General features: G+C 35.6%; 3 protein-coding genes across 3 annotated transcripts; 1 reads left to right on the top strand and 2 right to left on the bottom strand.

Annotated features, from left to right (window-relative positions):
- Positions 1–241: 241 nt before the first annotated feature.
- LOC123700472 (ATP-dependent RNA helicase Ddx1) lies at positions 242–14,174 on the bottom strand. Its single transcript, XM_045647692.1, has 13 exons — positions 13,601–14,174; positions 13,243–13,360; positions 13,003–13,169; positions 12,410–12,544; positions 5,679–5,868; positions 4,892–5,079; positions 4,559–4,683; positions 3,924–4,061; positions 3,362–3,576; positions 2,685–2,800; positions 1,668–1,775; positions 1,197–1,331; positions 242–465 (listed from the first exon to the last, which is right to left on the bottom strand). The coding sequence occupies exons 1-13, from the start codon at positions 14,048–14,050 to the stop codon at positions 361–363; spliced, it is 2,190 nt and encodes a 729-aa protein (XP_045503648.1). The 5' UTR covers positions 14,051–14,174; the 3' UTR covers positions 242–360.
- Positions 14,175–14,545: 371 nt separating this feature from the next.
- On the top strand, positions 14,546–15,258 carry LOC123700490 (ATP synthase subunit C lysine N-methyltransferase). The gene has a single exon (XM_045647724.1). It carries the CDS (start codon positions 14,597–14,599, stop codon positions 15,188–15,190), a length of 594 nt encoding a protein of 197 aa, XP_045503680.1. The 5' UTR covers positions 14,546–14,596; the 3' UTR covers positions 15,191–15,258.
- LOC123700483 (probable 18S rRNA (guanine-N(7))-methyltransferase) lies at positions 15,202–17,238 on the bottom strand. Its single transcript, XM_045647712.1, has 6 exons — positions 17,069–17,238; positions 16,944–16,981; positions 16,583–16,761; positions 16,171–16,364; positions 15,537–15,726; positions 15,202–15,443 (listed from the first exon to the last, which is right to left on the bottom strand). The coding sequence occupies exons 1-6, from the start codon at positions 17,105–17,107 to the stop codon at positions 15,250–15,252; spliced, it is 834 nt and encodes a 277-aa protein (XP_045503668.1). The 5' UTR covers positions 17,108–17,238; the 3' UTR covers positions 15,202–15,249.
- Positions 17,239–17,396: the final 158 nt, after the last annotated feature.

Below are 17,396 nucleotides of genomic sequence, written 5' to 3'. Positions count from 1 at the left end.
TGTATAATTAGTCTATAATAGACGGTGAATAGTTATGTCCTGCATATTACATGCATTTTAGGAATAATACTGGATGAAACTACACTGCACTCTAAAATCAGCTGCTGCTGCTGTGAAGCTCATATCTACTGCCTATTTATTTGTAATAATTGCATTGTAATGTTTTAACCATAAAATTAAATTTCAGAAGTTTAAAACAAAAGCAAGGCAGAGGTAAAGGAGATAGAAATGAGTCACATAATTATGGTATAAATGCATTTTATTAATAAATTAAAACATATTACATCAGTCACTTGCTGCTAGCTGTTATACATTTTTAATGCAATATTGAAAAAACGAGGTTTATCTATACAAAAGTTATTAAGCAACTGCTACATTATGGTGTAGTTTTAAATAATACATCTGAGCTTGCGACTCCAAATCTTGTAAGGACCTCACAACGGGCGCCATTTGACTTACGTGATCCTGTAAACAGAAAAAAAATATATAGATGCAGTCTCTATGAAACTAATCTGTAATATTAGTCACAAATTAATATAATCAATATTATACTGGACAGTGGTGATCAGACAAGTGACGAATTTACCAGTAGGCTGAATAATGATATTGAGATACCCAAGACGTAAAAATTTGTCACTCAGTAATTTTCCAAAAAAAATTTCGCATGTATAGGCTTATTGTTTACATGATTTCCTTATCACTTTATAATAATTATTCTGCGGCAAATTATCTAATACTAAAGAAATTTTGGAGTTAAATATTTACTAACTTCCGCGCCCGTGACTTCGTCATCATTGCATGTATTGTACGGGACAACACTTCATGCAAATATTAATCTTTTATTGCCTCCTACTAACTATACACGTTAAAAACTATGCTATATCCTTACTAAACGCGCACTTTATCTGCGTACCAAATTTTATAAATTGGTTCAGTAGTTTAGGCGTAAAAACCTAACAGTGTTACTTTTGCATGTCGTATATAAAATAAGAATTATATGAATTGTTATTATCTTAGTATTTTCTTGTTTCATTTTACGAGGGTAACTATATATATTTAGAAAATGAAATACTCACGGATATTAAACGCGATATATTAATTAAATATAATTTGTAATAACAAGTCCCCGTGACCACGCAAAGTGAATAAATGAATCGCGTTTAAAATCCGTTTAATTTTCGTAGTGATTATCTTACCACATATCCAGTGCCGACTTGTTGCCTCTTCTGACCGTAGACAACTTTACCGTCAAACTCGTTGCACGGCACCTTCATATCCGGCTCTATCTGTTGTATCGTGATGTTCAGGTGATCCTCAATATCGGCCAAGTACTGAAATATAATAAGTTTTAGAATCCCAATTGGTAGTACTATTTAAAAATACGATGTGTATGCGCTAAAAAAGAGTACAAGATTAATTTAAAATTAATATTTATCTTCGCATCATCCTCAATCATCTTTGGTAACTTTACCAACATTTATAACAAACAGCATTTATGTATAAAAAATAAAAGTAGCCAGTTCTATTTTCTGATTTTATATATATAGTCAGAAATGTACTAATAGTTAAGATAGAATGAGTGATCCGAAAACAACAACATGAAAAAAAAAAACTTAGAAATGATTTGTAACAATATAACTTTGATATTTTATAAATGAAATTCTCACCTGCGGTTCATTATACCACATACAACAGCCCTTGGGACGGTCGTCGATCAGGCTCGTGTTGTAGCAGTTGCGGCCGCGGGACGAACACCACTCGCCGTGATACCAAACCTTGTAATTAAGTATTACATGAGAAATCAACAATAATAAATTTAGGGCTGATTTTTCAATCCTTGGTTTAAATTTACTCGTCCAATAAAATATTACTCGATAATATTAAAATGTCACTTGTAAGCTGTGAAATACGGGCAATTTCAATACATTTTTGAAATTATATAAACTACTAGCTTTCCGCCCGCGGCTTCGCCCGCGTTTTCAAAGAAAAACCCGCATAGTTCCCGTTCCCGATGGATTTCCGGGATAAAACCTATCCTATCTCTCAAGTTGAAACGAACTGCACATTGTGTGTGAATTTTATTATAATCGGTTAAGTGGTTTAGGAGTCCATTGAGGACAAACATTGTGACACGAGATTTATATATATTAAGAAGATAATTTCAAAAATAAATAAATTCAGCTTTTAAATATGTATCCTAGCGCACAATTTTACGGTTTATTTTAGAATAACATCTAGGTACATGCCTCATGCACATTGTTCCACTACTGGTGGTGTTAGCGTTGATATTGTAGAATTGTTCATATCGGACCAGCAGTTCCTGAGATTAGGGCGCTCAAACAAACTCTTCAGCTTTATAATATTAAGTATATAGATGTACAATCATTGAGATAATATTACTACGTATGGAGGAGACACCACGAACAAAATCTGTGCGCCATTTTTTTTGCTCTAAGTTTTAAAAATTATTATCTAGTTAGGTACTTACCGATAAAAGTTATTCCTTTGCACTTTTCCGTATTATTTGTGCAATATCGTAACACACACGAAGGCATATTTGATGTGTTTCACATTAAAACAAATAAAAAATGAGCGTGCAGTTAAGCCATATGGCGTATGTTGGGCGGAACATAAGTGATGTAGGCGGTGTCGTCTCCATATGTATATCTCAATGTGTACAATACCTTCTCCGGCACAGTGGATACGAGGCTGATAGCGAGCCCCATTCTCTCCGCGCGCCCGACTCGACCGATCCTGTGCACGTAGTTGGACTTCTCGTCCGGTAGTGTTACGTTAATCACTGAAATTAATTTAATTATAAAAAAAAGATTCTTTTAAAGAAATTAATATTAAAATTTAAGATTCATCATCATCAGCCCATATACGTTCCCACTGCTGGGACACGGGCCTCCTATGAGGGTACAGGCCATAATCCACCGCGCTGGCCAAGTGCGTGTTGGCGGATGACACATGTCGTCGAACTTTTTAATTCTTCGACATGTCGGTTTCCTCACGATGTTTTCCTTCACCGTTCGAGCAGTGGTGATGTTACAACATGCGCAGATAAATTGAAAAATCAATTTATTTCCTACGCGCTCGCCTGGTTTCGAACCACGGACTTATCGATTCGAAGTCTAAGGTCTCACCACTGAGCCACCACTGCTCTTAAAATTTAAGATAACAAACGCAAAAGTTTTTAAGTGTTTGTGTGTTTGTCTTTTACGCAAAAATCACTAAACGGATTTGGATGACATTTTGCTAAGTGATGTAAGTGTACCAGAATAATACAAAAAAAATTCGCTACATTTGAAATGTAGCAAATATATTTCAATATTTTTTTCATAAAAATTCAAATACTCACTGAACGGCAATCCTGAGATATCAATACCCCTGGCGGCTACATCAGTACAAATAAGGAATTTCACTTGTCCCTTCTTGAATAACTCCAAGTTAGATTTTCTCTCCGCGGGTTTTCGATCTCCGTGCAGACAGACACACGAAAACTCATTACCAAATGATTTGAGATATTTCTCTAAGTTATCACAATCCAATTTTGTACGACAGAAAAGTAGGGCTCTGTGAATCGATAAAAAATACAAATTACATCCAATTTGAACTACATCATCACTAACTTACAAGCAAGGTTTTATTCTAGTTATCTTTACTTATATCTCGTTTCAGATATAAACTTATATAACTACTAGCTGTGTCCTGCGGTTTTACCCGCAGTGCTCCGCTCCTGTTGGTCTTAGCGTGAACGATAGCGTGATATAGCCTATAACTTTCTACGATAAATAGGCTATCTAACACCGAAATAATTTTTCAAATCGGACCAGTGGATCCTAAGATTAGCGCGTTCAAACAAACAAACTCTTCAGCTTTATAATATTAAGTATAGATTAACCCTATACACAATAATATACCTGTCCATTTTATGTTCCCGGATAGCTCTTACACAGTATTCCCCTTTAAGGATCTTCACAGCCTCCGACAGTGTTTCCGGCGTCGTGTTTCCACTGTGAATGTTGTCTTTCGCGTGAACACCATCCGTCATTATTTGTCTGTGGATTAATAATATAATTATAATTAATGTAAAGGATGATTAGTTGAATGGGAAAGATTTGTAAATATGTAGTTTCAATAACATAAATTAGTTTTAAAACTAAAAACACGCTCTTATAAGTTATACATGAAATTATTGTATTATCAAACTTTATGCACTTATTCAGAATCAATGACAATGCAATAATTACATGTGCTTAAGCGTTTATTTTTTAATATTTTTTCAAACTATGTATATTAATTGAAGTGAAACTTCTTTATCGGGGTTGGAAAAAAATTTAGTATATCATTTTTTCGTTACGCGTGACATTTTTCCGTTACGCGCCATCTTTTTCTTATCCTTACCAAGCGTGATTCGACGTATTTCAGTAGTTGCATATAGTAAATTATTTTTTTTTAATTAAGGTCATGAAGAAGTTTCACTTCTTACGTGTGTACACTAGTACACGCACACATTTTTATTTTTATACACGTTCATATAAATATTCAAGCTCACTTTCTAAGATTTTGCCACGCGCGATCCTTCTGAGGGTCGACATTAACTACCACGTGATGAACTGTCTCAGGCACTGCGTCTTCGCCTTTCAAATCAACCCAAGTGGGGAAGTGCATCAATTTTTCCTGTATAAAAATATGTCATTTGAACTTTTGACAGATATGATGTGAACAGATAACAACAATTTCGATGGAAAGTGTCTAATTATTATTGTAACTGTAGTGTAACATTATGTTCTGCATAATAACTAAGTACATGTATAATCTGTATAGAAATAAACAAATTAAATAATAACATAAAATTCTTCTGACATCTTAAAATACATTAACATACCGCCATTTTCTTAACTTCAAACGCATGCAGAGTAGCTGAACACACAACCATCTGTAACCGTCGACCATCTGACGTGATCTTCGGTATTTGTCTGTGGAGCCTTTCAATGAGTTCCCCGCATCCGGCCTTGAGCAAACCATCAGCTTCATCCAGGACGAAGAAACGGCAATGAGTAAGTGCTAGGTATCCTGAAAATATGAAGTAATGTAATAATCAAATAATATTTGAAATAAATGAAGTCTATTTCTCACTAGTTATTATAACAATTAACAATATGCTTTATAAAAGAAAAATTTCAAGTTTTTTTGCCCATTTTGGATATGGACAATAAAATAATGAGATGAGGTATTATAATTTATAACGTCTCTATAATGTCTATATAACATGTTATTAATTTTGAGTGCAACATGCCCTGTAGACTATACAGAGAGTAATCATTAAGTGTGCACAGGCGATTATTTCGTAACCATTGCAGGTATCAAAAAACTACTAATCCTCCTCACACTTAACAATAACATCCTGTATACTATAATGCTACTGCTTGTTGAAATCTTAACATACATATATATAGCTGATACTTGCAAATATGTAGTTGCTACACCACATATTCATTCAGTTACAAAAATGCAGCTATAATAAAAAAATACCCATTTCTTTAAATATAATTTATGGCCTATATTCTATAACATAATTTTGCGACAAAGTTCCTCCCAACTGAATATAATCATAACATTTCTCCTAATTTTTTTGGTAAATTCTCTCAAAACTAATTGTAAAATTCACATACCTCCTTGTATAAGATCCTCAAGTCTCCCAGGTGTTCCCACCACAATGTCCACACCAGAATTCAATTGATTTATTTGATCCTTAACATTTATTCCACCAACCACTAGAAGTTCTCTAATTTTAGGATTATCTAGATGCTTTTTGAATAAAGTAATTTGAGAGCAAGTTTGCTCTGCTAACTCTCTTGAAGGCTGCAAGAATTATGAATTTGTATTAACAAACAGTTATGTGAATAGATCATCAAACATTTCTTTGGATTGGTTTATAAATAAACATTTTTTTTTGTGATAGACAGAATAGTCTTATAAGCATAGATATTATGATATACAAAATTATAAAATAACTACTTTAATATAGACCTTGAGCAAAATACAAATAAGTCTCATTTAATTTATATTTTTTGGTTTTTATGGCATTCAAATGCTTTATAAATATAAATTTATAAAGAATAGAAAAAATTCGATCACGAGGCGGGACTCGAACCCGCATCCTTCGCGCCATTCCGGGGCGGATGCCTAACCAACTCAGCCACTCGTGACCCGCCTGAGTAATCGAATTTATTCTATCCTTTCAGTTTTATGTGTCTTAAGGGACACACCGCGCGCCATCTATTGAGAAGATTTAACAACCATCTCAACCAATATGAAGCACTTTTCAGTGAATACAATATTGTAACGATGGAACACGACCTTTTCTTGAATTTATATTTTTTGGTTTTTATGGCATTCAAATGCTTTATAAATATAAATTTATAAAGAATAGAAAAAATTCGATCACGAGGCGGGACTCGAACCCGCATCCTTCGCGCCATTCCGGGGCGGATGCCTAACCAACTCAGCCACTCGTGACCCGCCTGAGTAATCGAATTTATTCTATCCTTTCAGTTTTATGTGTCTTAAGGGACACACCGCGCGCCATCTATTGAGAAGATTTAACAACCATCTCAACCAATATGAAGCACTTTTCAGTGAATACAATATTGTAACGATGGAACACGACCTTTTCTTGAATTTATATTTTTTGGTTTTTATGGCATTCAAATGCTTTATAAATATAAATTTATAAAGAATAGAAAAAATTCGATCACGAGGCGGGACTCGAACCCGCATCCTTCGCGCCATTCCGGGGCGGATGCCTAACCAACTCAGCCACTCGTGACCCGCCTGAGTAATCGAATTTATTCTATCCTTTCAGTTTTATGTGTCTTAAGGGACACACCGCGCGCCATCTATTGAGAAGATTTAACAACCATCTCAACCAATATGAAGCACTTTTCAGTGAATACAATATTGTAACGATGGAACACGACCTTTTCTTGAATTTATATTTTTTGGTTTTTATGGCATTCAAATGCTTTATAAATATAAATTTATAAAGAATAGAAAAAATTCGATCACGAGGCGGGACTCGAACCCGCATCCTTCGCGCCATTCCGGGGCGGATGCCTAACCAACTCAGCCACTCGTGACCCGCCTGAGTAATCGAATTTATTCTATCCTTTCAGTTTTATGTGTCTTAAGGGACACACCGCGCGCCATCTATTGAGAAGATTTAACAACCATCTCAACCAATATGAAGCACTTTTCAGTGAATACAATATTGTAACGATGGAACACGACCTTTTCTTGAATTTATATTTTTTGGTTTTTATGGCATTCAAATGCTTTATAAATATAAATTTATAAAGAATAGAAAAAATTCGATCACGAGGCGGGACTCGAACCCGCATCCTTCGCGCCATTCCGGGGCGGATGCCTAACCAACTCAGCCACTCGTGACCCGCCTGAGTAATCGAATTTATTCTATCCTTTCAGTTTTATGTGTCTTAAGGGACACACCGCGCGCCATCTATTGAGAAGATTTAACAACCATCTCAACCAATATGAAGCACTTTTCAGTGAATACAATATTGTAACGATGGAACACGACCTTTTCTTGAATTTATATTTTTTGGTTTTTATGGCATTCAAATGCTTTATAAATATAAATTTATAAAGAATAGAAAAAATTCGATCACGAGGCGGGACTCGAACCCGCATCCTTCGCGCCATTCCGGGGCGGATGCCTAACCAACTCAGCCACTCGTGACCCGCCTGAGTAATCGAATTTATTCTATCCTTTCAGTTTTATGTGTCTTAAGGGACACACCGCGCGCCATCTATTGAGAAGATTTAACAACCATCTCAACCAATATGAAGCACTTTTCAGTGAATACAATATTGTAACGATGGAACACGACCTTTTCTTGAATTTATATTTTTTGGTTTTTATGGCATTCAAATGCTTTATAAATATAAATTTATAAAGAATAGAAAAAATTCGATCACGAGGCGGGACTCGAACCCGCATCCTTCGCGCCATTCCGGGGCGGATGCCTAACCAACTCAGCCACTCGTGACCCGCCTGAGTAATCGAATTTATTCTATCCTTTCAGTTTTATGTGTCTTAAGGGACACACCGCGCGCCATCTATTGAGAAGATTTAACAACCATCTCAACCAATATGAAGCACTTTTCAGTGAATACAATATTGTAACGATGGAACACGACCTTTTCTTGAATTTATATTTTTTGGTTTTTATGGCATTCAAATGCTTTATAAATATAAATTTATAAAGAATAGAAAAAATTCGATCACGAGGCGGGACTCGAACCCGCATCCTTCGCGCCATTCCGGGGCGGATGCCTAACCAACTCAGCCACTCGTGACCCGCCTGAGTAATCGAATTTATTCTATCCTTTCAGTTTTATGTGTCTTAAGGGACACACCGCGCGCCATCTATTGAGAAGATTTAACAACCATCTCAACCAATATGAAGCACTTTTCAGTGAATACAATATTGTAACGATGGAACACGACCTTTTCTTGAATTTATATTTTTTGGTTTTTATGGCATTCAAATGCTTTATAAATATAAATTTATAAAGAATAGAAAAAATTCGATCACGAGGCGGGACTCGAACCCGCATCCTTCGCGCCATTCCGGGGCGGATGCCTAACCAACTCAGCCACTCGTGACCCGCCTGAGTAATCGAATTTATTCTATCATTTCAGTTTTATGTGTCTTAAGGGACACACCGCGCGCCATCTATTGAGAAGATTTAACAACCATCTCAACCAATATGAAGCACTTTTCAGTGAATACAATATTGTAACGATGGAACACGACCTTTTCTTGAATTTATATTTTATAAATTTATAAATTATAAATTTTTAAAATATATTTTTAAATTAATATAAAATTTAATTTATAAATTTTTATAAATTTTATAAATTTATATTTATAAAGCATTTGAATGCCATAAAAACCAAAAAATATAAATTCAAGAAAAGGTCGTGTTCCATCGTTACAATATTGTATTCACTGAAAAGTGCTTCATATTGGTTGAGATGGTTGTTAAATCTTCTCAATAGATGGCGCGCGGTGTGTCCCTTAAGACACATAAAACTGAAAGGATAGAATAAATTCGATTACTCAGGCGGGTCACGAGTGGCTGAGTTGGTTAGGCATCCGCCCCGGAATGGCGCGAAGGATGCGGGTTCGAGTCCCGCCTCGTGATCGAATTTTTTCTATTCTTTATAAATTTATATTTATAAAGCATTTGAATGCCATAAAAACCAAAAAATATAAATTCAAGAAAAGGTCGTGTTCCATCGTTACAATATTGTATTCACTGAAAAGTGCTTCATATTGGTTGAGATGGTTGTTAAATCTTCTCAATAGATGGCGCGCGGTGTGTCCCTTAAGACACATAAAACTGAAAGGATAGAATAAATTCGATTACTCAGGCGGGTCACGAGTGGCTGAGTTGGTTAGGCATCCGCCCCGGAATGGCGCGAAGGATGCGGGTTCGAGTCCCGCCTCGTGATCGAATTTTTTCTATTCTTTATAAATTTATATTTATAAAGCATTTGAATGCCATAAAAACCAAAAAATATAAATTCAAGAAAAGGTCGTGTTCCATCGTTACAATATTGTATTCACTGAAAAGTGCTTCATATTGGTTGAGATGGTTGTTAAATCTTCTCAATAGATGGCGCGCGGTGTGTCCCTTAAGACACATAAAACTGAAAGGATAGAATAAATTCGATTACTCAGGCGGGTCACGAGTGGCTGAGTTGGTTAGGCATCCGCCCCGGAATGGCGCGAAGGATGCGGGTTCGAGTCCCGCCTCGTGATCGAATTTTTTCTATTCTTTATAAATTTATATTTATAAAGCATTTGAATGCCATAAAAACCAAAAAATATAAATTCAAGAAAAGGTCGTGTTCCATCGTTACAATATTGTATTCACTGAAAAGTGCTTCATATTGGTTGAGATGGTTGTTAAATCTTCTCAATAGATGGCGCGCGGTGTGTCCCTTAAGACACATAAAACTGAAAGGATAGAATAAATTCGATTACTCAGGCGGGTCACGAGTGGCTGAGTTGGTTAGGCATCCGCCCCGGAATGGCGCGAAGGATGCGGGTTCGAGTCCCGCCTCGTGATCGAATTTTTTCTATTCTTTATAAATTTATATTTATAAAGCATTTGAATGCCATAAAAACCAAAAAATATAAATTCAAGAAAAGGTCGTGTTCCATCGTTACAATATTGTATTCACTGAAAAGTGCTTCATATTGGTTGAGATGGTTGTTAAATCTTCTCAATAGATGGCGCGCGGTGTGTCCCTTAAGACACATAAAACTGAAAGGATAGAATAAATTCGATTACTCAGGCGGGTCACGAGTGGCTGAGTTGGTTAGGCATCCGCCCCGGAATGGCGCGAAGGATGCGGGTTCGAGTCCCGCCTCGTGATCGAATTTTTTCTATTCTTTATAAATTTATATTTATAAAGCATTTGAATGCCATAAAAACCAAAAAATATAAATTCAAGAAAAGGTCGTGTTCCATCGTTACAATATTGTATTCACTGAAAAGTGCTTCATATTGGTTGAGATGGTTGTTAAATCTTCTCAATAGATGGCGCGCGGTGTGTCCCTTAAGACACATAAAACTGAAAGGATAGAATAAATTCGATTACTCAGGCGGGTCACGAGTGGCTGAGTTGGTTAGGCATCCGCCCCGGAATGGCGCGAAGGATGCGGGTTCGAGTCCCGCCTCGTGATCGAATTTTTTCTATTCTTTATAAATTTATATTTATAAAGCATTTGAATGCCATAAAAACCAAAAAATATAAATTCAAGAAAAGGTCGTGTTCCATCGTTACAATATTGTATTCACTGAAAAGTGCTTCATATTGGTTGAGATGGTTGTTAAATCTTCTCAATAGATGGCGCGCGGTGTGTCCCTTAAGACACATAAAACTGAAAGGATAGAATAAATTCGATTACTCAGGCGGGTCACGAGTGGCTGAGTTGGTTAGGCATCCGCCCCGGAATGGCGCGAAGGATGCGGGTTCGAGTCCCGCCTCGTGATCGAATTTTTTCTATTCTTTATAAATTTATATTTATAAAGCATTTGAATGCCATAAAAACCAAAAAATATAAATTCAAGAAAAGGTCGTGTTCCATCGTTACAATATTGTATTCACTGAAAAGTGCTTCATATTGGTTGAGATGGTTGTTAAATCTTCTCAATAGATGGCGCGCGGTGTGTCCCTTAAGACACATAAAACTGAAAGGATAGAATAAATTCGATTACTCAGGCGGGTCACGAGTGGCTGAGTTGGTTAGGCATCCGCCCCGGAATGGCGCGAAGGATGCGGGTTCGAGTCCCGCCTCGTGATCGAATTTTTTCTATTCTTTATAAATTTATATTTATAAAGCATTTGAATGCCATAAAAACCAAAAAATATAAATTCAAGAAAAGGTCGTGTTCCATCGTTACAATATTGTATTCACTGAAAAGTGCTTCATATTGGTTGAGATGGTTGTTAAATCTTCTCAATAGATGGCGCGCGGTGTGTCCCTTAAGACACATAAAACTGAAAGGATAGAATAAATTCGATTACTCAGGCGGGTCACGAGTGGCTGAGTTGGTTAGGCATCCGCCCCGGAATGGCGCGAAGGATGCGGGTTCGAGTCCCGCCTCGTGATCGAATTTTTTCTATTCTTTATAAATTTATATTTATAAAGCATTTGAATGCCATAAAAACCAAAAAATATAAATTCAAGAAAAGGTCGTGTTCCATCGTTACAATATTGTATTCACTGAAAAGTGCTTCATATTGGTTGAGATGGTTGTTAAATCTTCTCAATAGATGGCGCGCGGTGTGTCCCTTAAGACACATAAAACTGAAAGGATAGAATAAATTCGATTACTCAGGCGGGTCACGAGTGGCTGAGTTGGTTAGGCATCCGCCCCGGAATGGCGCGAAGGATGCGGGTTCGAGTCCCGCCTCGTGATCGAATTTTTTCTATTCTTTATAAATTTATATTTATAAAGCATTTGAATGCCATAAAAACCAAAAAATATAAATTCAAGAAAAGGTCGTGTTCCATCGTTACAATATTGTATTCACTGAAAAGTGCTTCATATTGGTTGAGATGGTTGTTAAATCTTCTCAATAGATGGCGCGCGGTGTGTCCCTTAAGACACATAAAACTGAAAGGATAGAATAAATTCGATTACTCAGGCGGGTCACGAGTGGCTGAGTTGGTTAGGCATCCGCCCCGGAATGGCGCGAAGGATGCGGGTTCGAGTCCCGCCTCGTGATCGAATTTTTTCTATTCTTTATAAATTTATAAGTCTCATTTACTTTTATTAATTATTCTATTCTATTAAATACCTCAATAATAATTGCTTGTGGTGCATTATTCACTGGTTTTGTAGCTCCGGTTGCTGCACCAGCAGACACAATATTAACTTTCACAAAATCCTTTGGTGCTTGGCAAATAGCTATGTATTCTTTTGGTGGTGGGTACTGCAAGAAAAATGTAATACATACTTTAACTATTATTATTTTATAGCTATTGAAATATACCAATAATCCATACTAACATTATAAATGCGAAAGTAACTCTGTCTGTCTGTCTGTTACTCAATCACGCCTAAATTACTGAACCAATTTTCATGAAATTTGGTATGGAAATATTTTGATACCCAAGAAAGGACATAGGCTACTTTTTATCCCAGGAAAATTACGCAATCCCGGAAATCCCACGGAAACGGGAACTATGCGGGTTTTTGTTTGACTGCGCGGGCGAAGCCGCGGGCGGAAATCTAGTATAATATAAAAAAATATTTAAAGCTATAGAGGAAGCTTAAAACTATGATACAAAATAATGGAAAACATTCTTTATCAATATTAAATATTTTTTATATGGTATCACACTGAGCAGCAAATTAATTTACACAGATGACAAAGCATAGATTGATTACCTTAAATGGTGTTGCACCAAAATTAAAGCTCATCTCGGCATTCTTTAATACAACAGCAGGGAAGTAACAATCTGACCTGCGAGACTGATCCAGCTTAAAGGCTACCCCCAATGATTCTCCGTTTTTAGTGTATTGTATTTCACCATTATTCAAATTTAACATACAACCTATAACAAAAATACATGATATTATTACCATTATAATTTATGTTTCATAGGCATTTAAAAACTTATTTCTTACCAATTACATCGTTTTTTCCAAAGGCACTACCATAATCATCAAATTGTTTTGCATTTGACTTTTTGCCTGTGCCACCGAATCCAAATCCGAGTCTATCAGTACCTAAATCTAGTCTTGCCTGGAAGAAAGATAGATGTAATTAATTTCAATTACATAATAAATAATTACATATTAGGACAAAATGTTTACTAAAGTTGTTAAATATTAAAGATACAGATATAGCTTCATTTCATGGCTGAATGTCATTCAGGCTAACGGTTGAATAGGGGCTAGGATATCAATTAACCAGCTGTCTTATATATTTTGTTTTGTTGGCAAGCTGTGACATTTAATATTATAGGTTGCAATTTTAACTCACCGCTTGAGTTGACCAGCCTACTCGACATAGACCTTCATCGGTAACAGTAGTTTCATAATAATAAGCGCCTTTTGTGTGAACACCTTTCGTAGCTCTGCAGCCATGCCAGCCATTTTGATCTCTCGACTGGCACCGCAAGCCATCTGGAGTAACCGCTAAAGCTTCGGTTCGATCAAAAAATGACATTGTCCATTCTGTGGACGTTTGCGTTATAATTTTACTCGTTTTCCCTTCTTGAATATCTTTCAGTGTTTCCCACACTATTTGAATTATAGGCAAACAAAATGCACCAGTTTTTCCGCTACCGGTCTCTGCAGCCATTAAAACATCTCCTCCACCCAATATGAGAGGAATTGCTTCTGCTTGAACATCTGTCGGTAACGTCCAATCCATTTCCTCAATTGCCTTCCCTATTTCAGGGAGGACACCAAACTCCTCGAATGCAGTCATTTTAAAGAATTATCTTGACTGAAAAATAATATAATCAGTACAATCTCTAATCAATTAGTTACCTAGGTATTAGAATTTAGATCCACATTAAACACATTAAATCCAGAAGACAGAAGCCGACCCGTAATTTTTGACACTCAAATCTCAATTCTCGAATGCCAATAGCCAAATGTCAATTATTGACATTGGCAAGTAATAGCGTCGCGTTCATAAATAGATAGACTGATTGGATATTCAGAAAATTCTCCGCTTATAAAGCCACTCACAATACATACGATAAGTTATTATAAAAAAAATGTATTAGCTAATAATTATTATACAGTTTACATGTTCAAATAGTCTAATTTGAAAGAACCTTTTAACACATAGTGACAAGGACAACTGACAACTAACAGCTTCATACTTGACACTGGCAAATAGTCACATCTTCTTACCATGAAAACCAAAAAAAAAAAAGACTAACAGCTGATTAATGTCAAATTTTATACTTATAACCTCGTAAATGTACTCTATTTTGATAACAATAATCTTTTTTGAATTAAAGTTATGGATTTATCATTACTAGAGGATTCGGGGACGAAAAATAATGCGACACTATCTTCTGTAGGAAAGACGCTTATATATGCAACTGGAGGTTTAGCGGTTGGAGTCAGTATTATATGCATACCATTTGTATCTCCAGCTTTTCGAAAAGTATGTCTACCTTACGTGCCGGCTACTACAGAACAATTACTTGGAGTATCAAAAGCTCTGAAAGGTCGAAAAGGCACCTTGCTAGACGTCGGTTCAGGCGATGGTCGAATTGTTTTTACGGCTGCAAAGCTTGGATTCGCAGCAGATGGTGTAGAACTAAACTCAGTTTTGGTGTATTACTCGAGAATAGCGTCTATTTTTAATAAACAGTTTAACAAAACGAGATTTTTCAAAAGAAATTTATGGACTTTTGATTTGAAGCCATATAACAACATTGTTATTTTTGGAGTTGAACAAATGATGAATGACTTTGAAAAAAAGGTGTTAAAGGAAGTAGAAAATGAAACTGTAATAGTTGTATGTAGGTTTCCCTTACCAAACATGGTGCCTATAGAAACAATAGGACATGGTGTTGATACTGTTTGGAAGTATATTGTGAAAAGATAACAAAAATGTTCTTCAATAAATTTGTTTTATATTCTTATAAACTAGATAAATATAGGTATTTAAAATCTGCCACTTCTTTTTCTTCCAGTATATTTTGTGTCCGGTTTGGTTTCTTTGCCCTGTTTCCGTCTTCTCTCTTTCTTTTCTAAAAGCCAAGCTCTTGTATTTTTTAATGGTTTACCCCGAGCTTTCTTAGACGCTTCTCGCCTTGCATATTTTATTTCAAGATTGTTGTCATCCCCTTCATCTGTACCTATATCAATAAAATAAAAAGGTATCTATAAATTGTCCAAAATAATCTGAAAAAAATTATATTGAATGTAATATAATTTATTTATAAAAATACCTAGAGCTTTTGGTAAAGGTGCGGCCCCACCAGTCATAAGTACTAAGAAGAATTTCTTTGCTTTTGCTGAATTGGGGAAATCTATAACAACACCTCCATAGAAACCAGCCTTCATTGCTTGTGATGTCAGTAACTCTAATTGACTCTCATTTTCTGGGTAGAACTGAAATACTGCTCTTGCTGATCTAGACTGAAATACAAAAAAATATTACAAACACAAAAAAATATTAAAAAAAAAAATGCAAATCACTACAACTATACAAGACAATAGTTTGGATGGCTCATGGCTATGCAAATATATACAATTACATAATAATTCTATTTAACTTACAACAACTTCATTTGATCAAGTAAATTGATCATTAAAACTAATATTATAAAGCTGAAGAGTTTGTTTGTTTGAACTCGTTAATCTCGGGAACTACTGGTCCAATTTGAAAAATTATTTCGTTGTTAGATAGCCCATTTATTGAGGAAGGTTATAGGCTTTATATCATCACACTACGACTAACAGGAGTGGAGCCGCCACGGGAGTGAAACCGCGCGGAGCAGCTAGTCAATTATAAAACAAGCTTAAATTATGTTAATTTATCATATAAAAAAATTATAATATATTTAAGTGTTATGTAAATACCAGTGATGCATATAAGCTGCTGAAAAATGTGTATAATCTTTTGACTGGTTTATGTGATTTTTTGTCAGCATTAAATAACCACTGAAGGGCCGATACTGAGACAGCTCCATCAAAACTGCCAGGTCTAAAAGGAACTCCTTGGCCCATATCAGATAGGACTACATCCCCTTCTATTTCCCTTTCTATTGCTACATCTGAAAATATCATTTAATCTTATATTTATAGGTAAACAATATTTATTCAAAAATACTTCAATAAATAAATTAACTTCAATTTAAAATTATATTATAAGATGATAGAAAACCTTCATTACAGTATATTTCGAAACACCTTCAATACTTTTTTCATTGATTGGCATTTATATTTGCACTCTTTTCATTTTTATGTTGCTGTTATTATGGAAAAAACGTACCTAACATAGCTTCAGAGATATCAATTCCAATCCACATATGGCCATTTTCTTCGAGCACAGAGCCTGAGAGTCCAGAACCACAGCCAATGTCTAAGAGCAAGCAGGGAGAGTCTTCCGGTAACAACAGTAACTCAATACATCTTTCTGTCATTTGTGCTTGAATGTCTATAATTCTAGAGCTGAAGCACAAACATGTAACAAATACACTAACAATGCAGATTTAATATTAAAAATTATGCTCAAGAGGTTCATTCCTTATTCCTCCAGGCTCAAGAGGTTCTTTTGAAATAAATTTTAGGTACTCATATTTCACAAAATATATGGATTGACAAATTTAAGTCATATGTTATTATTTACTTACTTCTGTGTATATTTTCGAGCTTCATCTTCGTTATAAAACTGAAAATTAAGAAGAATGTTTGAAATACAAATAAAGTTTTAAGTACGTATACAATTTCAAAAAATCAAGTCAGGACGTCACTTTACCACTTCCGGGGGAGCTTGGTGTTCGGGTCTCCTAGACATTTCCACAAATGTTTGTTTTATAAAATTCACAAAAATAAATTAAATGTTTAACCATTAGAAGTGTGAATATTACAAAAATAAACACATGTGAATTGTGAACCAGCAGATCTGTCAAGTGTCAAGCACGTCAAGTGTCACTTGTCAGTCACAGATGGAGACGCATGTCAGTCCAGTGTCACTGTCACAAAAAAACACCCCTTGCACCTAACCCTACGTTCACACAGAGACACGATTTGCCGAATCTTATTTTCATCGGATCTGGAAAAACCGAAGGATGTATTCACACAGC

Source organism: Colias croceus, chromosome 19 (assembly GCF_905220415.1).
Source record: "Colias croceus chromosome 19, ilColCroc2.1".
Classification (NCBI taxonomy): Eukaryota; Metazoa; Arthropoda; class Insecta; order Lepidoptera; family Pieridae; genus Colias; species Colias croceus.
This window is presented reverse-complemented; position numbering and strand designations above follow the sequence as displayed.